The sequence below is a fragment of the Cotesia typhae genome, unplaced genomic scaffold (genome assembly GCF_013202065.1).
Source record: "Cotesia typhae breed Kobodo isofemale line unplaced genomic scaffold, CoteBio_Ctyphae scaffold_13, whole genome shotgun sequence".
Taxonomy (NCBI): Eukaryota; Metazoa; Arthropoda; class Insecta; order Hymenoptera; family Braconidae; genus Cotesia; species Cotesia typhae.
Window position 1 is genome coordinate 3,430,092 of NW_027423774.1, and position 23,312 is coordinate 3,453,403.

General features: G+C 28.1%; 5 protein-coding genes across 13 annotated transcripts; 2 read left to right on the plus strand and 3 right to left on the minus strand.

Annotated features, from left to right (window-relative positions):
- Window positions 1–7,679: 7,679 nt before the first annotated feature.
- Window positions 7,680–11,380, minus strand: Cdc6 (Cell division cycle 6). The gene is made up of 4 exons (XM_074254857.1): window positions 10,615–11,380; window positions 8,508–9,410; window positions 8,189–8,403; window positions 7,680–8,101 (listed from the first exon to the last, which is right to left on the minus strand). The coding sequence occupies exons 1-4, from the start codon at window positions 10,913–10,915 to the stop codon at window positions 7,868–7,870; spliced, it is 1,653 nt and encodes a 550-aa protein (XP_074110958.1). The 5' UTR covers window positions 10,916–11,380; the 3' UTR covers window positions 7,680–7,867.
- Window positions 11,381–12,800: 1,420 nt separating this feature from the next.
- Window positions 12,801–14,110, plus strand: Rsfs312 (ribosomal silencing factor RsfS-like protein, 312). The gene is made up of 3 exons (XM_074254871.1): window positions 12,801–13,333; window positions 13,486–13,746; window positions 13,905–14,110. The coding sequence occupies exons 1-3, from the start codon at window positions 13,003–13,005 to the stop codon at window positions 14,108–14,110; spliced, it is 798 nt and encodes a 265-aa protein (XP_074110972.1). The 5' UTR covers window positions 12,801–13,002.
- On the minus strand, window positions 14,091–17,485 carry Dhdds (Dehydrodolichyl diphosphate synthase subunit). Of its 2 annotated transcripts, none has more exons than XM_074254869.1 (3): window positions 17,398–17,485; window positions 15,549–15,658; window positions 14,091–15,460 (listed from the first exon to the last, which is right to left on the minus strand). In XM_074254869.1, exon 3 carries the CDS (start codon window positions 15,435–15,437, stop codon window positions 14,631–14,633), a length of 807 nt encoding a protein of 268 aa, XP_074110970.1. In that variant the 5' UTR covers window positions 15,438–15,460; window positions 15,549–15,658; window positions 17,398–17,485; the 3' UTR covers window positions 14,091–14,630. The 2 variants fall into 2 exon arrangements, with proteins under 2 accessions (XP_074110970.1, XP_074110971.1); XM_074254870.1 differs by having other exon boundaries at window positions 17,402–17,420.
- LOC141535082 (uncharacterized) lies at window positions 16,479–20,883 on the plus strand. 7 transcript variants are annotated; one of them, XM_074254863.1, is made up of 9 exons: window positions 16,485–16,632; window positions 16,697–16,802; window positions 17,282–17,356; window positions 17,539–17,583; window positions 17,673–17,984; window positions 18,401–19,190; window positions 19,267–19,469; window positions 19,549–19,688; window positions 19,822–20,883. In XM_074254863.1, the coding sequence occupies exons 6-9, from the start codon at window positions 18,826–18,828 to the stop codon at window positions 20,713–20,715; spliced, it is 1,602 nt and encodes a 533-aa protein (XP_074110964.1). In that variant the 5' UTR covers window positions 16,485–16,632; window positions 16,697–16,802; window positions 17,282–17,356; window positions 17,539–17,583; window positions 17,673–17,984; window positions 18,401–18,825; the 3' UTR covers window positions 20,716–20,883. The 7 variants fall into 7 exon arrangements, with proteins under 7 accessions (XP_074110963.1, XP_074110965.1, XP_074110962.1 ...); XM_074254862.1 differs by having other exon boundaries at window positions 16,479–16,620; window positions 16,697–17,356; XM_074254864.1 differs by lacking the exon at window positions 17,282–17,356 and having other exon boundaries at window positions 16,479–16,620.
- A 140-nt stretch (window positions 20,884–21,023) lies between these two features.
- Window positions 21,024–23,175, minus strand: LOC141535084 (uncharacterized). 2 transcript variants are annotated; one of them, XM_074254867.1, is made up of 4 exons: window positions 22,894–23,168; window positions 22,209–22,603; window positions 21,731–21,871; window positions 21,024–21,666 (listed from the first exon to the last, which is right to left on the minus strand). In XM_074254867.1, the coding sequence occupies exons 2-4, from the start codon at window positions 22,599–22,601 to the stop codon at window positions 21,367–21,369; spliced, it is 834 nt and encodes a 277-aa protein (XP_074110968.1). In that variant the 5' UTR covers window positions 22,602–22,603; window positions 22,894–23,168; the 3' UTR covers window positions 21,024–21,366. The 2 variants fall into 2 exon arrangements, with proteins under 2 accessions (XP_074110968.1, XP_074110969.1); XM_074254868.1 differs by lacking the exon at window positions 21,731–21,871 and having other exon boundaries at window positions 22,894–23,175.
- Window positions 23,176–23,312: the final 137 nt, after the last annotated feature.

Sequence of the window (23,312 nt, forward strand, 5' to 3'; positions counted from 1 at the left end):
AAATGAAGTTAGCCGACATTTTAAAAATTTTATAAATTTTTTATTGAAAAAATTTCAATTAAATAAATTAAAAAAAAAAATTTCATCTGTAAAACTATCAGTGTAATTTTTTATAAATATCTTTTTAGTTGTAATTTAATTAATAAAAAAAATCAAAAATTTTCAGACGTCTGCTAACTTCAGTGTTATTAATTATGAGCTATTTTTGATTAAAGTTTTTTAGATGATAAAAGGTAAGGTAGATCGAGAGAATTAAATTATATAATCTATACAAAGTGTTGAATGTTAATCATCTAAGATAGTACACAGGAAAAAAAAATTACTTGAATCAAGTAAGGTAATTAAGAGCCCCAGTAAGTGCTTACTCTATGTCTTTGGATATTTATATTCACAAATATATATGATTGTTAATAATATATAAGACGGAATCTTAGTTTTAGTTATTCACAGCTCTAGTCTTTTGATGATAAAGGTATTGTTTTGTGACCGAAGTACAATACCTAAGCTCCTAAAACAAAGTTGAGTAACTGGTTGAAGTTTCTTTGAAGGTCAATTTGATCTTTGAACGTTCTTTGATTCAATTTAAGCTGCTGAAGGTTTAGCGTAGAAATACTCATTATGTAGTTTATAGATAGTTAAGGAATATTTGTGAAGAAAAAAATGATCGAAAATCTCTAATAGTTATCATCCAAGCTAACTAAAATTTTATATAAAAAATCATTATCCTCGATAGTAATTATTACTATCTTCAATACTAACTACTATAATTTAAATTAAAAATATTACGATATTTTATTATAGAAATAATTATTAATTCTTATCACAAAATTATAAAACTATTTATTTTATCGATGGAAAATTTTACTACTACCTTACTACAAATTTCGTATAAATTACATAATTTAATTCTTTTTGTACAGTTGAAAAAATAATAAAAAAATAAAAACTTGAAATAGGCGATATTGATCAAAGGATGGAAAAGCTTTTAGAAAGAATTTTACTTAAAGTCGAAATTAAAAACAATTTTAACTAAAAAAAAAAATTCGAAGTCGCTTAATAAATTATTGATCTAATTACCGATAAACGGCGAGCTGAAACTCTCTGGCTAAACATACACAAAGTTATATCCCAAAGTATCGGCTGCAAGATTACTTGAGAAATATATCAGCCTTGAGAGTCTCCGAGCAGATAAACAGGACAGTTAGACAAGTTCAATAATTAAGGTTAATTGTACGATTAACCCCACCCGCTGGATACATCTTTAATTAATCACCAGCTGAAGTACATCATAAGTTGCAGTTAAGAGTATGTACAACAAAATAAATCCCTTAAAACTAATAATAATTTATATTGAAAAATAAAAAATAAAAACATTGATTTAACGTCAGCTTTTCCGCTATCGAAACTCCTTTAAAATGAAATCACAGAAAGTATAGGAACAAGAATGAAATCCTTTATTTTCTTTTCACAGTTTTCTTTTATACTGATAGAAATAGTCGACTACGGATTTGAATCGAATGACCGAAGAAATAGAAAACGGACACAAAGAACTTCCACTGTATGAACTGGCTTCTGCTGGCTTTATCTGAACAAGTTGAGTGAATCTTTCACACTCACTACACTGTATATACATAGATATATATGAAAAATCTTTTTACTGTTGTGAGATAAAGGTAAAGAAAATTAAAGTGGAAGCTGACAATAAAAATGAATCAATTTTGTATCTCTATAGAAAAAAAAATTTATATTTTCAACATCCATGAAAATGTATGATTAATTTTTTTCAAATAGGTCAAAAAATAATTTTAAAATTGCGTAAAAAAATGACAATAATAAAGACTCAAGCAAAATTTTAGTCTTTAATATTGATATTTAAATTTTACGAATAAAAATTTTCCATTTTTCATTCGAACGACAGAAGAAATATTTTTAAACTTTAAGACTAAAAGAAAAAAATTATGAAGCCATAAATGAAATTGTCAATATAAATACTAATAACTAATTAAGTTATTAATTTCTAAAGTTAAAATTTTTATTTAATATTTTTTACCTTACCATAATACTACAAAAGCTCAACGCCGCTCTCAATAAAACTCACTAAAACATTCACTAGAAAAGCCAGCACCTTTTTTATTGAATACAGCCGACTATCCATAAAAGTAACGAGGAAAAATAAAATAATTCACAGAGAAGTTAAGCTTTTAAGTAATGATCAAAGGGCGTCTTATCTTTAATTATTCAGTCGAGTCAATAATTAAATGCTCTATTTTAAGACGGTTCCTCCTTTCAACGATTGTGTCTTCTTTTTTTGCATTTAATATTTTGCGACCTGAATAAGTAAGTAAAGTTTTTTTTTTTTTTTTGTTTAAAGAAGCAAAAGTAATTGAAGCAACTGTGCGCGGTTCTGAAATTTCAACCTTTAGTTTTCTGTAAAAATAATGAGGACGAAGCTAACGTACTGTATTAAGAAACTGTAGGTTGTTATGAATCGAAATCTAGTGTGAAATATTTTGAATGACCAAAACAAATTAAAAAATTGTTTATATAAAAAAATAGTTCTTTAAAAATTCCTGAAACATCTGTTATAATGAAATAAGAATTTTTTCCGCTTCAACAATAATTTAAGGTTGATTGCAGTGAAGACATAAAAAGTTTAACATTCAAAAATCTCATAAAATTTCTGATGCCGAATGGCTTTATTTGCAATTGGAATTGAGTAATGGTAAGAAAGTTTGTAAAAGTTTTGCCGCGTATAATTAAGGTCAAAAGGTAGCTGCTTCCTGTTGCTGTATAAACAGATTGAATTACCGAAATAGGAGAATAGACAGCAATTACCTCATTCAATTTAATTCCCGTCTCTCGAATAAGTACTGTATACTTCGGTGGGCGTACATTCTTCGTTTGAAGTAACAAGTCACCGTACATATTAAAATATCATATAGAACATTCAAACTTAAAGGGAATAATGTATTTATATCCTTGCCGCAAATACTGGATTACAGCTTGAAGTAGATGACATTTCAATATGCAAGGATGAAGTGCTGAGAAGAGTGAGTAGGTGGGAGAAAGGTGAAAGGTTTGAATTATTTAGTGGCTGCGAATTATCCTGAAAGTCCGAGGATGATAATTAAGCGCCTGCAAGTTTCACTGGTAAAATTTGCGAAGTAATTTGACGAAGACGTCAAGCAAAATCCAAACTTTACCGAGTTATTCCCAAAGAAATTATTGTACTGTGATGAGACAATTAAATTTTGAAAATGACTAAGATATGTTTATTATGAAGTGTAACTTTCAAAGCTTAACTTCAAAATAAAAAAAAAATTACAAAACGTGTGTATAAATTTTAAAAGTCAATTTCATACAACAAATAAATTTTAATATTTAAAAAAAACTGCATTAATATTTTTTTTTTTTTTTTTTTTTTTTTTTTTTTTTAATTTCTACTGAAAACATTTTTATTTGTATTCTCTCTGGAACTCTGGAATAATTCATATTCTAAATCTCAAATGATAAAATTCTCGTATAATAAAATTGAGATGAAATGTATGTGGCATTAATTTATTCGTGATGTGATTGATCAAATATATCATAAACATGGAAATATATATAATTCCGTACTAACATTCAGACGCGCGCTTACGTGCACACGTTAAATCTAATATATTAATTTAAACATACAGAAAATTGTTCTTTAAAATACCGGGCCTTAGATGGATTTTCGGGCACATTGTCAGTATTCTAAACAATGAATTTTAAAGTTTCTATCTCTCGTTTCCAAAGCGTGACGTCGAAAAGTTTTGTACATTTGCAAATTTTTTTTCGTAACTAAAAGGTCTATATCCACTGTTGACTAGAGGTTCAGAGGGATTTGTGGAAGGCTTAACTATAAAGCCGATTTCACTATTTACTGTAAATAGAGATATAATATAAAGTAAGTGCTCCAAAATTCATGTTGTAGAAGTATATAAAAAAATTTTCTATTCCGGGGTCGAAAAATAGAAACAATAATTTTTAAAAAATTAGAAAATACTTGGTAAGAAATTACTTAATTATTTTTTTTCTTTTAAAAATCAATTACACAATTTACTTTTTTTTTTTTCTCCAAAATTTTTATATTTAAAAATAAAGTTACTTTCTGAAATCCAAACGTTTAAACAAAATTATTTCGGTGCAACTTTAGCTGGTAAAAAATTTTAATTAAATACTCTAGCGCACCTGATGCTGACAATCTTTGCGGTCGTAACGATATTATACATAGCCGAAAGAAATTAATCATGTCTTCTATGTAATTAACAGATCGTTAATCTTATCCGAGAAGCTTTAAATTTAATGAAAAATACTAAACAGCTCACAGCAATTAAAATACTCCAAACAAAATATATTTTTATTTATTATTCACTCGATAAATAACGATTATATGTGCATATCATCCCCGATATACACACCCGGGTAGCATCGCGGTGTAAAGCGATATTCAATCATGTGGAATTAATTTGTCGGAGGTTCGAGCTATGAACAATTTAATTACGCGGTGATCAGGAAAGCTTTAGCATCCAAGTTTTCCGGAAAAATTTTATTTTATATTTTTATTCAAACATCACACACTGACAAATGTTTTATAATTTTTTTTTTATTAGACTCCCAGTTATTATAATTTCATGCATTTTTTTTTGGAAATTAAAAATTTTTTTTTTTAGAAAAATTCAAGAATTTGTAATAGCTTTTCTGCAAGAAAAAAAATGGGAATTATGGTGAAATTGTACTTAGTGTGAACTTTTTACGTGACCCTATTATTGGCCTTTCAGCTGTAGGGTTTTTTTTTCTCAGGAAACAAATAATTAAATGAGTTAACAAGTGAAATTAACATAATTATAAAGGAGCCGACTGTTTATCTTCAATTTGAATTTAATTAACATGTAAAACGTCCAATTGCAGTAAATAACGCTTTTTTATACTTTTATATTATTAATGGTAGAATTTAATTGTAATTTATGTAATTATATTGGCCTATATACTAAATTTTATATTTTTAATAATTTACACCAAAAAAAAAAATAATTTGATTCTCGAGAAAAATTCTCGAACCAATAAAACAATTTTAAAGAAAAAATTTAACAACTGTCTATCTTTCTCATAAAATTACGTATACAATAGCAAATGTTGTAACTCACTCATGTTAGTATAAATTATCTGTAGAGAGTTGTAGAGCAAAAATAAAGGAATTAAGGGATGAGTATAAGTACGAGAGTATCTAGACCTAGCTGTTCTCAAACACGTGTCATTGAGAGTAGAACAATATCTGGAAAACTGAATAATCGAGTGGGCGGTCCCAGGAGTTTGTAAATTATTCGAGGACAAGTACGTGCTGTGAGACGGCGAACTAGCAAAATGGATGATGGTGCTGATGTTGATGGGTTGATATATATGTATAAGACGGGAATCTAAATCCAACAAGACCAATCCACACGTAGCTTTAAAGTATTGCAGTTTTTTTTATAACACTTACGAATTTAAATTCGTAAAATTTAGTTTGGGAACTAAATAAGCAACAAAAAATTTAGTTTCAAAAAGGTTGGACCTTTTTGAATAAAGAGAAACATTCCAAAAGGGCACGCCTCATAATCTCATTGCAATTTGACATTTTTTTGTTGATTAAATTTTACAAAAAAATAGCGACTTTGTAAGTATTAAAAATTTTTGTGTAGTTTAATTTTTATTTTACCGCAGAGTTGCTAGAGTAAATTTTGACAAATTGAACAAATATATAAATTTTAATATCGAACTCAGTTATGACCTTTGACGATAGAAAATTAATCGACGAATCAATATTGACATGTTAAATATTTAAGCAGAGGACTCAAAGTAAATAAAAAACAGTGAAAGGCAGCTGAGTAAATTCAACAAGTAATGCATTTATTTCATCCCCGACAGAGCTAGCTATTATCCCAGTTGTTTTCTCTCAGGATTGTTTGTGTACTCAAGACTGGAATACGATGACCGACTAAAAAAATTACCCGCGAGCTAGTTATGAACGACCAATTTGCTGTTTGACGAACTTTTTTCACTGCTGGTTATTATCTCTTTAATATTTAGTGGAGAATTGAAATAATGAGAAGAAAAAAATGATGACGAAAAAAAAATGGAAAGAAAAGAAAAAAATTTATTTTTCAAAAAACTATGGCAGATTTTTGAAGATTAAAAATTACCTATTTTGTTTTAAAAAACATTTTTCTCAGCCACCCATTTGTAAAAAAAAAAAAAATGTTTCCGCAATTTCAAAAATTAAAATAAATAATTATTAAAACTTGAAAATAATTATTCCATCATCTACAAAAACATTTATGTCAAGTGGCTCATTTCAAGCTGTCTCTCTTTAGTAATTAATAGTAATCATTAATATAATTTAATATCCTTGACGAACTCAAGTATCTAACTAAATTTTGAACAATCTAAAACATAAGAACCTGTAAGTAGTAGAATAAGGAATTACAGGCCAATTACTACAACGACTCATTTAACAACAAACAGTTAAGTCGCTGTGAGTTGAGTATTGTTATTCGTGCAACCCAGTTTCATTATTCTATTTTGTTGAACCTACACAAGCCCGAATCTAGTCATGTAATATAAGATCAGAGAGATCACAGACTTGGCGAAGCCATTTGGAATAAAACTTGGTAGCATGTATCTAGTTTAGTCTGACGGCATGACTTGTATCAAGCTTCTAGGTATATACATATTTATAAGTACATAGTCTGTAATCTCTACAATGTTACAAGTTCCGTGTTTCACATTATACGCGATACATGTATATATATATATGCATAGATATAGACTAATATGGATTCAATAATTTGTGCTAAGAGAAGAGCAGAGACTGGAAATAATCCACATTATCCACAACTGGAGTAGCACGCGTACCAAGTATTATATATATATATATATATATATATATATATATATATATATATATATATATATATATATATATATATATATATATATATATATATATATATATATATCTCTGTAATTGTTTGTTTCTATTTTTAAATAAACGTGGATTTATTGTATTATATTATATAATAGTATGAAAATTTTTATAAATGCCTGTCTAAACCAGTGGAAGGATTTAAAACCGCTAAATTCTTGTGGTGTTATAAAACCTTAAACTGTTAAATATTCAGTAAAGAATTAGATAATAATAATAATAATAATAATAATAATAATAATAATGGATTGATGATAGAAACGTATCATGACTATTATTATTTAAGCTTACCATGTCAAATACTGCATTAAGTTATTTTCGATGTTGGAATTTAAAGTGTCGAAGTAAAAAGTAATTATTGAACTATTGGATTATTGGATATTATTGAAGAGATTGGACTAGATTAATTTATGACGGAATCATATGACAGGTTGAGTGACACATAGGTGGAAGTATACCAAAATTTCGTTCAATTTTAATAAAATAAATTCATATAAATGGAATTTTATTTCACGTAGAATTTTTATAAAAAAGAAAATTTCATAGCTATTTTTTAAATACTATTATTCAATAAAAAAAATTTATTTTTAATTCTGACTAAAATAAAATTCCAATTAAATTGTCTTCCTAACAAAATTTCGAAAAAATGTTAGGTAATCTCCTACCAAAAAAAAAAAAAATTCAACCATGCTTTTTGATTAAAAATAATTTATTTATTACAATTTCAGTCAACATGCGCTTAACTATTATCTCAGTAAATAACAGCTAAATTATTTTAACTTTAATAATCAGGTCTCAACTTATATAAGTTAATTGTAAACTTTTAACACTGAATAAATAACTCAATAAATAAACTTACTCAAAAATTCACGAATAAAACTAAAGGCACGTTGTGTCGTTAATTATTTCAGCCATCATTTTTTTGTCCTGCAATGCGACTTCAAGCTCATTTTGGTCCCACTGAAGGCTCACTTTTGACAATCGAGGCTCTTTTTTACCCACCAAACGCAGAATTCCTCGGGTTTCTATCAATGAACATACCCCTACAAATTCGGATATGTCTACTGTGTGGATGTTACGTTTTTTGCATACTTTTTTGTATACTTCATGCAACTGTAAAAAATTTTAATAATTATTAATTTAACTTTATTGCACTGAAAAATAAAATAACTCGATAAAAATAATTTATTTTCAATTTACCTTACTAATAGTAACATCTTTATTGCGTCCTTTATTAAGTATAAGCATCAACGAGCACAATAATAATTTTTGTTGCAAAGGAAACGTATCTTCTTCATCTTCTTGTTGAATATTTTGTGAGCCACCATAGACGCCATTCAAAACAGAAATTACATCTTTTAAATCAACTGGTTTTTCTTCAACGTTCTGCTTCTTTGAACTCCCACCATTATTGCCTATAAAATATAAAACAATATTAAGTCTTACAAATATATTTTTCTAAATAATGACTAAAAAGTCTAAAATAATTTATTATTATATAAAAAATTTTTAAACTAACAATTATCAACAGAAGGCTTTAAAACATAGTTCCTCTGACTTTCAGCAAGTTCAACAACGCGCCTGCTGATATCCAAAGCCCTCCTAACATCCCCAGAGATAGCAGCAACTTTAGCAGCAAGCATTTGCATCGCGACTCCCGTAAAAACATCCGCTACGTTGGCTTTCCTCAATCTCTCAGCAATTATATTGACGATTTGTTCCTTAGTGTAAGGAGCGAAATGCATCAATTTGGGCTTCAATTCGCAGCGAGAGTTAAGCCGGGGTAAAATACGATCAGTGAGATCGAGAGCATTCGCAATGCCGACGAGCAGTAAGTTTGAGTTTGCAATAGACGGCCACTCGAACACTGAATACAAAACAGACTGACGTTTGCTCTCTAGCTGATCGATTTCATCAAGAACTAAAAGGACTGTTTTGTGAGACGACCTTAAGTACTTCTCTATGGCTGCTTTCCCGGCTTTCTCAGATTTCGGTGCTGATACTTTAAGCTCCTGGAGGATTTTTGTGTAGATCGTGCCTGCTGACTTCATAGTCGTGCAATTAACGTAGATTATTTTAAAGGCTGATTTAAATTCTGGCTCGAGCATTATTTTTGACAGACTGGCTGTCTTGCCAGTTCCTGGAGGGCCTGATATGTACAAAGAGCCAGAAGTCTCATTTTCTAGATGCTGTTTGATGAAATTTCTCAACTCCAAAAGCTGAGACTCGCGACCCGGAAGATTCTCGGGCACTGAACTGTGTAACGCTTTCCTGGCGCTTTGATATTTTTCGGCGAACAGCTTCTTTGGTGCCAGATGATCTCTCTGGCTTGTTGGTGATGTTAAAATTAATTTATTCAGTAAAGTTGAAGGTGTCTTTGGAGATTCTGGTTTTCTTTGTTTTGGTGGCGAGATCACGTCATCTGGAAATAATATAAAGTGTTACATTTTTTTCTACTTATATAATTTTATGTTTTATAATAAAAATAAAATATTAAAAAAAAATTGTTAAAAATTTAGCGGACTTTTAAAACCAACATTTATTAATTACTCCATAATTATTCCAATGTTTTATTCAGTGATATAAATATTTTATTTTTTGCGGTAGAAATTAACTCAGTAAATATTTGGTGAATAAATTGATACCATGTCCCATTTACAGCATTACAGCGACGAGCAAAATAAAAGAGTAATGAATCCACAACATTAAAATTTCAAATAAAATAATACTTAATTGCCACAATTTTCTACCAGTAAATAAACTATTTATAGAAAATTTTAACAAGCTAAAAAATACATATATTTAATTTTATGTATATCACGGATTTATTCATTTTATTTTCCAATTATTCTCTTAAAATTTACTTCTATTATTCATTATTGTAATTTAATAAAGTATTTTAAAAAAATAAACAGTGGAATATTTCGAAATGGTACATTTGTGATTGATTTACTCTGCAAATATTAATGGAATTAATATTAGTGGTCTTATTATATTTCATGAAAAAGATAATACTTCTGCTTTTAATTAATTATATGTTCAAACACTGAGTAGTTTAAATTGTTCATGGCTCATTAACTAACTTATTAAATATTTAACTTGTCTTTAAATGAAATGCAAAATGTGACCAAGATAAATAATTAGTAGGTATTTATTATTTAAGAATTCGAATATTGAATATTTCTTAAGCAATTTAAATTTAAATATTAAAAAATTAATTACTTCGATAGCTTATTTTTAAAAATACTTTTTATGAATAATTAGCAAAAATTAATTGATTCGATATTTGAAGCCATAAAATATGAAAATTAAGTTAGTCGACATCTAAAAATTTGAATTTTTTTGTTGACAAATGATTACAAAATAATAAAAAAAAATTTGTAAAATACGTGATAGACTGTAAGTGCAATTTTTAAAAAATTTTTTTTAGTTCTAATTTAATAATTAAAAAAAATCAAAAAATTAAAAACGTCGGCCAACTCTGGTGTTGTTCATAAAATTCATATTTTCAATATTCGGAGAGCACTATAAAAAATATATTACATAATATTTTACCAACTATCAATATTCAATTGAGAGAAAAAAAATGATACCTAAAAATAAAAATAAATAAACTAAATAATTACCTGGGTCATTAGAAATAGATACTTGGCGTCTTCTTCTAGAAGTCCTTGTAATCGTCTTAGTAGCAGCAACTTTATTTCCCCGAGTGCGTCTCTTAGAATTCTCCGAATCTGAACAATCCGAGTCTCCATCAGACTCACTGCTGCTGATGGTCATTATTTTCTTGACTTTCGAGACGTATCTCACACTCGACGGCGTGTTCCTAACAGTCGCATTGGTGAAGTCTTGTTTCTCCTCATTTTTTCCACCGTAGAACATCAACTTTTTGACACTCGGGAACTTTATCGTCGCTTGAATACTCATTTTTTTTTTTTTTTTAATTCTCAAATTACCCAAATACTTTCTATCACAACGATAAAAAAATGTCCAAGCTCAGCTCAGATAAGATAACAATAGTTCTAACCTCCCGACGCGTAAAATGTGAATAAAAATAAATTTCTCATGCAATTAATAAATTGCCGTCAAAATAATAAATCAAAAAATTTTTCAATTTATTTTAGTCTAAAAAGTTGTTATTAAAAATTATTTCGAAAACGTGTCAAAATGTCCGACCCGCTATAAACAATACTACGACAAAATTTCGGCGAATGAAAGAATTAATAAAACCACAACGAATTTATATATTACCGCACGTTTATTTTATCAGTTGTCAAACAAATTCGCTTAGGTAAGTACATTTGGAATTTGGAATTGATTAATAAATTAAAAATTAATAAAATAAGCGCGTGTCACTCGAAAACGAACTGCAACAGGTGACGACCGACTGGTGAATGACGACTGCGTACAATGAACAATGGCGTCAGAAATTACGCGGGAAAAAACTAAAACGCGGGAAAACCAATCTACAAGTGTTTTAAAATTCTCCCGCTAGATGACAGCACGGGGTGGTACTTATTGCCACCAAGTGGCGGGAAATAGAAACAGTAAAATTCTAAAAAACTCCAAGACAACAAGAGAGTCTGCCATTTCTGTCTTTTCATATTGGTTTGTTGAACTATCTACGTGCGGATAAATTTAATCCGTAGTAATCGGGGAATAACTAGAATTTTCTAGCTTCCTCAATCAACAAATATGAGAGCTAAGGTAATTATTTGCTATTATTTATAATTATTTCTAAAAAATATTGTTTTTTGTCAATTCTTTAAATATTTCATTTTTTTATCCCATGCTTAGCATTGATTTTTTCTTTTAAATTCTCTGTCTAACCTTTGTCGCCTACCAATGGCTTAAAACGCTTATCCAAAATATTTATATTAATTATCAATCAATTAATATTAAAAATAATAATACATTTTTTTGGCAAATTAATTAATGTAAAATTTATTATTTCAGTGGCGTAAGAAGCGTATGCGAAGGCTAAAGCGTAAGAGGAGGAAGATGCGTGCGAGGTCTAAGTAAACTGGATCTCTATGTTCTGTAAGTATAAAAAATCTGTAATTAAATTCCAAACAATAATTACTTTGATTTTTTTTATAAATATGAAGTGAGCTGACATTTTTAAATTTTTTTTTGAAAAAATTTCACTTGAACAAATGAATAAAAAACTTTCACGTGTAAAAAACTTGAAAAATTTTAAGTGCAATTTTTTATGAACATCTATTTAATTGAAATTTAATTATTAAAAAAAATCAAAAATTTTTAGACATCTGCTAACTTCAGTGTCATACTTTTTTCTCGGTTTTTTAAAAAAACCAGTTTTTTTTCTAATTTAAATTGCTTATAAAATTTACTGATATTGTAATTAGCTGTAATTATTTATAATTAAAGAATAAAGTATCAATATCAGCTTAATTTTCAATTTTACAAAAAACTGGAGTTCATTTTTTAAAAAATTCATGTTAAATAATCAAATGTAGTAATTGAACTTTTTTTTCTTGTTTTCAGCTGCTTGATCAATCATCCACCAGATGACCATACACATGAAATTTTATAAATGATTATAAAAATTTAGTTACATTTTTTTGTATACAAAACCAATTCATGCAGAGATTCATAAAATTCCATATTTTTATCTTGTCCAATAAACCAACCTACTCAAGATAAATTTTTTGTGTTAATTATTTTTAGACTAAGCTTTACATTTAATTTTTTAAAATAGAATAAAATATAAGTTTAGTAATTTATAATAAGGTAAGCATCGTTGGAGGGAGAATAATTGGGGAAAAAAAGAAAAAAAAAAAAAACTGACCCACGTGTTAGTAAAACATAACCTAGAAAAAGTACAAAGCTGACGCTCCAAGTGTGAGAGAAAAAGTTCATCCAAATTAGTGTTTGTAAATTTTTAAATTCATGCTTAAAAATTTTTACTACTAGCCATTGAATTAATAATAATTACATGTGTTTGTAAATAATTGTTTAATTTAATTTATGAAACAGTTTTTAGAGTAAAAATGTGTAGTCTAATAACTCGGAAACTTTTTAGCCTAACCAGCTTTTATAAATCAATCGTGGTAATAAACAAAAATATTAAATTAGCGCAAATTGGAGCAACAAGGTGTTTCACGGATATTAAAGAGCCTAAATTACCAGAAAGTGAATTAAAAACTGATGAAGCAACCAACTTATCTCCTTCTCCGGGACTGCAGACCGGTCACCTGGTGTTTCGTGATGAAGATTCAGAAGTTATTTTTGACGTCGAGGAAGAAATGAAGAAAATAGATTTCCAACAAATTACGGAGCTTGAACAGGAAATTGATCCTTTTGCAGGAATTAATTTAAAACGTTAGTTTATTTTTATAACCTCAAAATTTGTTTACTGGAATTATCTATGTTGAAACTGATTACGATTGTGTGAATTAATTTTACGATTCTAAAATTGAGAGAAATTTGATTATTTAAATAAAATTTTATAATATTTATCAAACTTTTGACAGATGGTGTAACTGGAGTCTATGACATAGAAGACCTGGTCGACTTGCTGAATAAAGAAAAAGCTAAGGATGTATTTGTAGTAACAGTACCTAAGGAATTAGGATATGGTGATTACATCGTAGTAACTACTGGTAAATCATTAAAACACATGAGCGCTTTGGCAACCATTGTTAGAAAAGTTTATAAATTGAAAAGATATTCAACGGATATTATTCCCAAGATTGAAGGCGAAAATTGTAAAGATTGGATGGCCATTGACTTGGGTAATTATTAAATATTTATTTATTAATTAAATCTGCTGTTCTAGTCAAGGATTGTAATAAAAATATTACAATTGCTAACTTAAGAGAAAAAAAAATTTTTTTTTTATAATTAATTTTCAATAAAAAAATTAAATTAATTTAAATCTGAAATATTCCAGATAATATTGTCCTGCACATATTTTCCAAGAAAGCTCGAGAGGATTATGACCTAGAAACTCTCTGGGCAATCGGTTCCAAATATGACAAAAGAACAAATGATCAACAGGAAATGAGTCTTGAATTTGAAGAAAAATACAAACAATTCCTTGATAGTCTGCAACCTAATGATCAGCCTAGTACTAGTGTCAATTCTAAATCTATTTAATTTAATAATTTTACAAGTTTATTATATTAAATCATTTTTTTTTTTTCAAGTTCAATGATTTATTTAAAAATGTTTATAATAAATAACACACGCTCAGTTTGAAATTATTCATTTGGTATGTCTGTAAATATTTTAATTAACAAAGGGAAACATTTTTTAAATTAAACTTACATCCATTAAAATTAAATAAACATTTTTTTAAATATATATATTTTATTGTCTTTTTAATCAATTAAATTATGTACTTGCTGACAATTTATAAATTTACAACAAAAAATCTGGTTAAAGTAAGAAATAATAAATTTAAAATTTCATGATTTTACTGAAAAAAAAAAAAAAAAAAAAAAGTAGCAGACTTATTTCACAAATAAATTACATTTTTTAAAAAATTCTATAAATTTTTAAGACATCTGCTAATTTACGTACTGTACAAAGTTACAAATTTTTTAAATAAAATCAAAAAACAAATTCCTATTAAAATTATCCATTTTTACCAAGTTCTTTAAATAAAATAAAACATTTACACTTTATTCGATAATTCAGAGTAACATTTAAGTCTTTGCAGCTCATCACAGTTCCGCTGGTAATAAAAAATAGCTTTTAAAAAATCCCAGACACTAAATTCCGGCCAAAAGACTTTAGAAAAATAAATATACGAGTAGCTGAACTGCCACAGAAGAAAATCGGAGAACCTGACCTCCCCAGAGGTGCGGATAATCAAATCAGGATCCTCGGACTTGCAGGTGTACATATTCTGAGCGAACAGTTTCTCATCAATCTCCTCGGGAAGCAGCTGGCTGGTATCAACCTTCTGAGCTAAGCTTTTGATCGTCTCAACAATTTCGTCTCTGGACGTGTAAGCGAAAGCGACATTCAGCAGAGCCTTGGAGTTGTCTTTGGTGATCAGCATCGCCTCATCCATAAGTTTTCTCAAATTCTCCGGGATCAGAGACATGTTACCTATGATACAAATCCTGACTCCATGCTCCATCAATTTTTCCCGTTCGTCTAATAATTTTTTGAATTTATTTTCTGCCAACGTCATCAACTCCTGGACCTCCTCTTTGCTGCGCTTGAAGTTCTCAATGCTGAATGCATAGACTGTCACTTCCCTGACCCCGAGATCCAAGCACCACTGCAGAGTTTCCGCCAGCTTATTGAAACCCTCAGTGTGACCCTGGATGAAGCTGTTGTATTGTTTTTTATTTGCATACCGTCTGTTACCGTCCATTATAAAAGCGACATGTCGGGGGATTTGTCCGCTTTTTATCACTTTCATAGCACATGTCTGCAGATAACTCAAAGTGCTCTCTCGGATCCATGACATTTCGATTGGTTTTCACTACACAACTATTTAATTGTATAAATATTATTTTTAAATTAATACTGTTTATTTACTTTGTCAAATTGACGTATATAAATTAGAGGTTATATTTACATTTGTGAAAAATTTTATCCTTGACGATCCTAACCTCTGTGTGATGTTAAATCCTTCATGCATCCACCAACCACCTGCTTCTAACTAATGAATTTCATAACATCAATTATCTATAACAAAAGTGATGCGTTAATCATTGTAGGTTATCGTGTATTGTTATATAAGAAATAGAAAATTAAAAAAAATTGTTTTGTAGAATTAAACTTAATTTTTTATGACACTGAAGGTGACAGATATAAAAATTTTTAATGACATTCAAGTTAACTGTCATTTGACAATTTTTTAATTTTATTCAACAAAAAAATTTGTTTTAAAAAATTATTTATGAGAATTAATTTAGCACATATTTAATAATTTTTAAAATTTTATAACAAATAAACTATGGCAAAAAAAATTGACATGTACAAATTGAAAAAATTTTTTTTTTATTGAAAAAATTATTAAAAAAAAATAAAAAAAGATTTTCATTTGGAGAAAATTTGAAAAACTATAAGTACAATTTTGAAAAAATATTTTTTAGTTTCAATTTAATAAATAAACGGCTAACTTGAGTGTTATTTTTTGAAAATTTTTAGTTTCATACCGGTACCGTGACTTTAAAGAATCTGTATTACAAAAATTATATTTCTACATATTAGCTTTTAATTTTATCAATATCAATATGATAATATAATAAGTTAATTGTCATTATATCAATGCTAAGATACTAATATCTAAATTTAATTATTTATCAATAAAAATTTCATTTTTTATCAACAATTATTTTCTTATAAATTTTTTACAGTGTTTTAAAATACTGTAAATTTGTGATTAAAGAATAATATTCACAAATTTGAGTTTGTAAAAAAATTATTAATCATATTATTTTTAGTATATATTATTAAAAAAAAGAAAATGAAAAACTCTACCAGAATGACCAGAAACGAATCAATAAATTAGCGGCCATTGTCAAGTGTCATATATACATATACATATATTAAATAATACATATACATATGTATACCAATTCTGGATAAATCCTTATCCGTGCGAGTCTGCGAGTGAATCCACTCAAGCATCAACTACCAAACAGGTAACAAGTCAAGTAAGTAAGACCAGTGTAAACAAAAAGTATCAAGTCCATATAAAAATACTCATGACTTTTCCAGGTTCAGGTCCAAGTACGTGTACTTTATTTCCTGTACTTAGTTTTTGTACATAGGACATAGCGGTAACGATGTCCAATCCAGCATTGAAGTGAAACATTACTTATATGTACGTATCTGGTGTCTCTAGACGACAGAGTCATTTTTTCACATCAGTAATGTATACTTATATATTATAACGTACTTACATACTTATCAGTAACAGCACCCGTACATAAACATGGTGTTAGTGCTATGACATTAAAGTTAGCAGTCACTTGAAAATTTTTTTCAACAAATAAATTATAGCAAAAAAAAAAAAATGATTAAAAAATGGACTTGTAGAAATTTTAATTAATTAAAAATGCAATTTTTTAAAAACAATTTTTTAGAACAGATTTTTCTGTTAAAGAAAATTAAAAAATTTTCAAGTGACAGCTGACTTTAATGTGATTAATTTTTACATGTGAATTTTTTTTTTATAATAGTTTAATTGCCATTAAATTCTAAAAAAATTTTAATGTCTATCAACTTCAGTGTTATTATTTGACTCTTCTTATTACTATATTACTCTCTCTGTACTTATATCTATACTTTGGTTCCATTCAGCTGTCAGTGTCAGTTCTCTTGTATTATGTCAGTCAGCTTTTTCTTCCTATGTATCATAAGTACACATTTATATAGGTATTTATACTTATAAATATTTATTTATCTATTATACATACTCACGCTCGATTGTTTGTCTTTTTTTCTTCATTGTAAGTTGTAAAACTCTTTCCTTCTCCTACTCGGGCTGAGTCGCGTTATCTTTTATACCATCAGTATATTTTTTAATCTAAAGTAAAATATTTTATTTTATTTTTTAGCTTGGAACGTAGCAGAATTAATATAAGCCAAGTCTTCTACTCGATGTAAGTCAGCAGTCATAATATTATTAAGTTGTGTCTGTCACGGACATTAACCATTTCATAATTGTAATTATTGTTGTTATTATTATTAGATGCAAACACATGGATTCGTACAAGTGTGAGGATACGCAGTCATTTATTATTATAACTGTACCGCGGTTAAAGCCATTATTTTCACCTGGTGTGCGCGCTTTTTATCAAGGTTAGACGACGTGATTAGTGATTACTTAATATTTTTATTAAAAGGATTTTTAATTATACTCATAAAGTTTAAATTGCAATTTTATTTTTTCGGAGTTTAAAATTTAAGTTGTGAAATAAAAATATTTTTTTTTAAGTATGTACACAGTGTAAATGTTTATAAATTTTTGATACTAAAGTTGGAGTCTGAAGTATTGTTTGTGGTACAATTAAATTTATTTAAAAAAAAATATATTTTTTAATATGACTGAAGTTGACAGATTTAAAAATTTTTTTTATAATTTTGTAGCAATTAAATTATTAAAAAAAAAATTTAATTAAAAAGTTTTACATGTGAAAATTATTAAAAATTACAAGTGAAAATTTTTAGAAGCATTTTTTTATTGTAATTAATTTGTTAAAAAAATTTTTTAAATTGACAGCTGACCGCTAACTTCAGTATTATATATTTGAATTGTTAAAAAATAATAAAAAATTTTCAGATTTTTGTTAGTATCAAGAATTTGAGTTATCAAAATAATATTTAAAAATTTTTATTGCCAAAAATTAATGATCACTTAAAAAAAAAATATCTTTTTTAGTGCAATTATAGTTATTTATAAATTTTATCTTTTTCTAGTGCAATTATAAATCATTCACAAAACCGGGTAATTATTTAATTAATTAAAAGGTATTTAGCAAGCTAAATGTAAAAATAAAACATTAATTCTAATTATAAGTGACAAGTGCTGCTAAAAAAAAAAAAATAGTGTGCTTAATTGTTCGATAAATAAAAGACTGCTCGGATTTAAAAAGTATTAGACATATACATAAATATCAAATGAAAATTCAGCTAATTAACTATGATTAAGTGATTAATAAGGTGATTCATATTTATCATTAGCATTATTTACAATAGAGATAAGACAACGTAACGTGTGATAAATTATAAAAGACACTGATGTTTTACATCACTATTCTTACTTTATCCGTAGCAACAGTGATAAAAATAAAATAGCATTTAATTAATAACCGTAATTGTATTTATATTAAATAATAAGAAAAATGGCAATGGCACTGGAGCCGATTTGTGATAAAAAATCAACGCGATGTCTAAAAATTCCGCTCAAGTCTACGGAACAAATTTACCTTGTATTTTTAATACCGACGATAGTCAGCTGCTGTATTTACATGATAAACTTCTCAAGTGACCTGGTGGTGGCGATTCAGCATTTCCGGGAGAACAACCCAATATGGAGTGGCTTGACCATCGGGTTGATGTATGCTCCCGCAGTGGCTTATTTCGTGCTAACAGTCTCCAGACCCGACTGGTGGATGACTGAGGACCAAAAAGTCACCAAAGGTGTGATTGCCTGGTTCTTCATCCAACTGTGTCAGCTTATTGCTTTTCCATTCTTTGCTTTATACAGGTAATTATTATATTTTTAAAAATTAATTTTTTTATCCAAATAAATGTATACTAATTTAATTTTTACTCAATTACAGATTCGCTGGTCAAATAGTTGTGATAATAGATGCAATATTATTGAGCGGTGATGAAAGAAATAAATCATTGAGTGTTGCTGCTGCACCAGCAGCTATTGAATTGTATTTTTTTTTACAATCGTGGTTTCAAGCTGCACCTCAAGCTATTTTTCAAATCCATTTATTGTTAAGGGAGCGTTATACTGATCGTACATATCAGTCAAGTGGGTTTAATAATTTATTATTATATTGGTTAAGAGTAATAAAAATTAAATTTACTAACTTTAAAAATTTTTGTTACAGATGTCGTTCAAGTACTTTGTATTTTTATGTCAATTGTTGTATTGGCAGTCCAAACTGCATCGTTTCAAAGATTTGAAAGTCAAAGAGCTAATGGTCGTCGATTACCATGGGCAATGTGGTTAAAAAAATATCGATTACAGGTATTCATTATTTTTAATTAAAAATAATTTAATTTTTATTTGTATTATTTGAATATTAGTTTCATAATTTGGAATGGCGCTTTTTTATATAATAATAATAAATATTATTAATTTATATTTTTATTTATTAAAGGAACTTGGAAATTTGGATGAAAACAAACCATTAAAACCACCATCATCACAAAACCAGGATATAAATTTGAACCCTTCAGCATTATCATCGAAACCATCAACAATCCAGGAGACTGAATTGACCCGGGTGACCCTGGAGCGACAGATATCATCAACACCACCATTGCCGCCAAAAAATGCTCAAATAATCCCACCACCGGCCCCATTGAGAGGAATAACCAGCGTGACACCTCTGCCGGTTCCAGAAATGCAAGCACCACCTCGTCCTGACTCAGTAATCCGAGAGTCTTTGGAAGCCGAGACAGCTGCCGAAGACCCGGGAAAGTCCACCGAGAGGATAGTCAACGACGAGTCAAGTCCTCAAGCGCCGAGTCGCTGGCGCAGTTTACGCCTTCCTCGTCGCATCGACTCAATAAAAATTGTCGAGGAAGACGATCCAGTGGGAAAATTTGTGGCATTCATCTGGTGGTTTTTCTTCATTCTCGCTCGCGTATTCGCAATAGCTCTGTTTTACGAGTTTTACCCTCTCTGGCTCGCGGGAATCATCGCGGTACACTACGCGTTAATGCTCAGCTATTTATTCTATTACGCAAAAGACTTCAACATCACAACGTTTATTGTTAATCTGTGGCTCGGATCAGTTTATATAATCAGTATTATCGAGTACCGCATCAAGTTCAAGTATGCCGACAAGTGGCTGCTATTTTATCACATATTTGTTATTTTGCAAAACACAATAATGACCGTCACATGGTTCACCCTCGAAGACTGGGACAGTTTCTGGTACACTTATATGTTTTACGCTATTTTTATCAGTATGGGTCTTTGCATTCTATCAGTTGGTGTTTATCATGCCATTCTGAAACCAAAACAACGCCGTATTTACGCCAGTTAATTTTTTTTTATTCTTTTAATTTGGTGGATATTAATTATGGTGAATTTAATTGTAATCTAGATCCACCAAGGGATTAATTTTAAATTATTATTCAATTCTTCAGTATTTTTTTTTTAAGAACTACGGACTGACTTCACGTATGCACATTAGTTATTTTTTTTTTTTTTTCACATCAATTACACTTATATATTGATACTTATTTATGAATATAAATATAATTATATTTATATATAAAATTTTTTTTTATAAAAACGTTTTGTATTAATAAGTTAAGTTAAACTGTTAGTTATTTATATTTAAATAAATAATAATTATATTAGCTGATTTTGACTTTGGCATTTATGCAAAAAATGATAAACATTGTGATTGTAAAGAGATAAATTTTTTAATATCTTTAGTGTACAAATATTTCGGCAGCTATTTTAATCGTTGAATAAAAATATTATTTACATTACTCGTTATAACTTTTTTTTTTTTTTTTAAATACTCTCTTTTTTACAGTTTATAGTTATAAGTTATAAAAAATTAAGATTTTTATTATAATATTTTTAAATTTACTGAAAAAATAGTTTTGTTATAAAATCTCATAAGCATAATTTAACTTAATGGAATTATTTATCAAATAATAATTATTATTAATTAATAATTAGATTAAACTTGAAGACTTGAGTCTCTGTGAAGAGTACAGAGCTGGGCCTCAAACAGCACGTCGTTAATGAGCTTCTCAGCTACTATCCTTTGGTCCAACCTCATGCCGCGTAATTTAGCAGCAACATTTTTCCCAATTGCGTCAAATTCGTCTTCGATGGTGGACGTGTTGTTAGAATTCAAGTACTTATTAATGTCGGCATCCGATTCATCATTCTTTCGTTTTTTATTTGAAGTCGTTTCAATCCACATTTCTGGATTTGGGTCGAACACTTCCTCGCTGTTGACTTGCGGCTCTTCTTCCTGTTAAAAAAGAATTATTTATGTCGATAAATTATAAGATAAGAAAAATGATAAATATCCTGACTTGTTTCGAACATTTCCGGTAACCCCGCTTAGTTTTTATTATTTCAGGAGATTTTTCCGATGACATGTCAACGTATGCTATTGCCGGTTTACGTTGATTTGACTTGCATTTTATTTTATCAATTATCGTGGGATGTACTCTCTAAAAAAATAACATTAAAAAAAAACGTTAGTGAAATTAACAAAAATCTTACAATTTTTTAAACTTTTATAACAATTAAATAATATGAAAGAAATTTAATAAAAAAATTCCATTTGTAGAAATTAAAAAAATAATATAAGTGCGAATTTTCAAAATACAATTTTTTCATCAAGAATAATTTAATTAAAAATTCCATCTTTTAAAGCTCTAAAAAATGATAAAAGCAATTTTTAATAAATAATTTTCTAAAATTAATTTTTTATTAAAAATAAATTAGAAAATTGTCAAGTGTCTGCTAATAAAAAATTCTATTATCATATAAATTATAAAAATTTACTTTTATGTGACTTAAAAAATTCCCCGTAGATTTGAGATTCCCATTGAGCAATTTATTACACTGCTGACAGCGAACAGTGACATTGGTATCATCTACTCTGACAACTGAAAAAAATTCCCCGTCCAAAATAGCCGGCAGTCTTATAGGTGTCAAAGTCATGTTCTGGCCCATGGTGTTTTGTGTCGTCGCTATTTGAATCGTGTGACGCTGTTCATGGTCCTGTTCCCGGATCGGTGTCGCTTCATTATTATCAGTGTGATCATTGTCGGATCTCGTTCCTTGGTGACTCTGGCTGACTACTCCCGCTGTTATGTCTCTTCCTTGGACATCGATCATGCACGTGTCGAACGATTCTATTTTTGTTTCATACCTCGGCGCTGAATAATTATCCATTTCTGTAATTAATAATTTTTAAATCAACTATTTAAATTCCAAATTTTATAAAAAGTAAATTAAAAAAAAAAAAAAAAAAAAAAATTGTGATTTGTAAAATATAAAATAAAAATTTTCATTGTTGTTTATTATTGTTTTTTTTTCTTGACAGGAAAAACATAATAGATGGATTAAAAGATAAGAAAATAAAATCTTAATATATCTAGATCAGATAAAAGAAAAGATTCTTGAGGTTACATGTTTATATAAATATAAAAACACTTTTAGAAAAATTTTAAATAAATAATCTTACCGCAATATTGTTCGAAAACAAAATTTTTCTTCTTTTTTGAGGTTATTTTCTTAAAAAATTTTTTAATAAAAAATAATTTATGCAGATGATTCTCCTTGTGTTGATTTGTAAGATAACTTTTTTTTTTTTCTACAATTTATTATTTATTTTTTTATCTTCACAGTTTAAATATGTCAAAAAATTTTACGAGTTTCGTGGAGTTAGTTTTAAATTGTTAAGTAACAAAACATTGTTTTTAGACGACACAAGACAATAATAACATAAAAATACAATAATAATAAAAAATGTAAAAGAAAAAAAAAACAAAACTTCTTTATTATTATTATTTTTATTTTTGGTTGTTGGCTGCATTGTTGGTAAGCAACAGAACGATTCCCACCATTTTCTCAATTTGCAGGTACGGATATTATCCGTTGAGC

Excerpts from the sequence above, each read along its gene's own strand:
- Cdc6 (XM_074254857.1), bottom strand. The coding sequence starts at position 10,915 with ATGAGTATTCAAGCGACGATAAAGTTCCCGAGTGTCAAAAAGTTGATG. Across the intron at positions 9,411-10,614 it reads ATCTATTTCTAATGACCCAG|ATGACGTGATCTCGCCACCA; the intron begins GTAATTATTTAG and ends TATTATTTCCAG. Across the intron at positions 8,102-8,188 it reads AAGATGTTACTATTAGTAAG|TTGCATGAAGTATACAAAAA; the intron begins GTAAATTGAAAA and ends AATTTTTTACAG.
- Rsfs312 (XM_074254871.1), top strand. The coding sequence starts at position 13,003 with ATGTGTAGTCTAATAACTCGGAAACTTTTTAGCCTAACCAGCTTTTAT. Across the intron at positions 13,334-13,485 it reads TGCAGGAATTAATTTAAAAC|ATGGTGTAACTGGAGTCTAT; the intron begins GTTAGTTTATTT and ends AACTTTTGACAG. Across the intron at positions 13,747-13,904 it reads TTGGATGGCCATTGACTTGG|ATAATATTGTCCTGCACATA; the intron begins GTAATTATTAAA and ends GAAATATTCCAG.
- Dhdds (XM_074254869.1), bottom strand. The coding sequence starts at position 15,437 with ATGTCATGGATCCGAGAGAGCACTTTGAGTTATCTGCAGACATGTGCT.
- LOC141535082 (XM_074254862.1), top strand. The coding sequence starts at position 18,826 with ATGGCAATGGCACTGGAGCCGATTTGTGATAAAAAATCAACGCGATGT. Across the intron at positions 19,191-19,266 it reads CCATTCTTTGCTTTATACAG|ATTCGCTGGTCAAATAGTTG; the intron begins GTAATTATTATA and ends ACTCAATTACAG. Across the intron at positions 19,470-19,548 it reads TGATCGTACATATCAGTCAA|ATGTCGTTCAAGTACTTTGT; the intron begins GTGGGTTTAATA and ends TTTTTGTTACAG.
- LOC141535084 (XM_074254867.1), bottom strand. The coding sequence starts at position 22,601 with ATGGATAATTATTCAGCGCCGAGGTATGAAACAAAAATAGAATCGTTC. Across the intron at positions 21,872-22,208 it reads ATTTTTTAAGTCACATAAAA|AGAGTACATCCCACGATAAT; the intron begins GTAAATTTTTAT and ends TTATTTTTTTAG. Across the intron at positions 21,667-21,730 it reads ACCGGAAATGTTCGAAACAA|GAAGAAGAGCCGCAAGTCAA; the intron begins GTCAGGATATTT and ends CTTTTTTAACAG.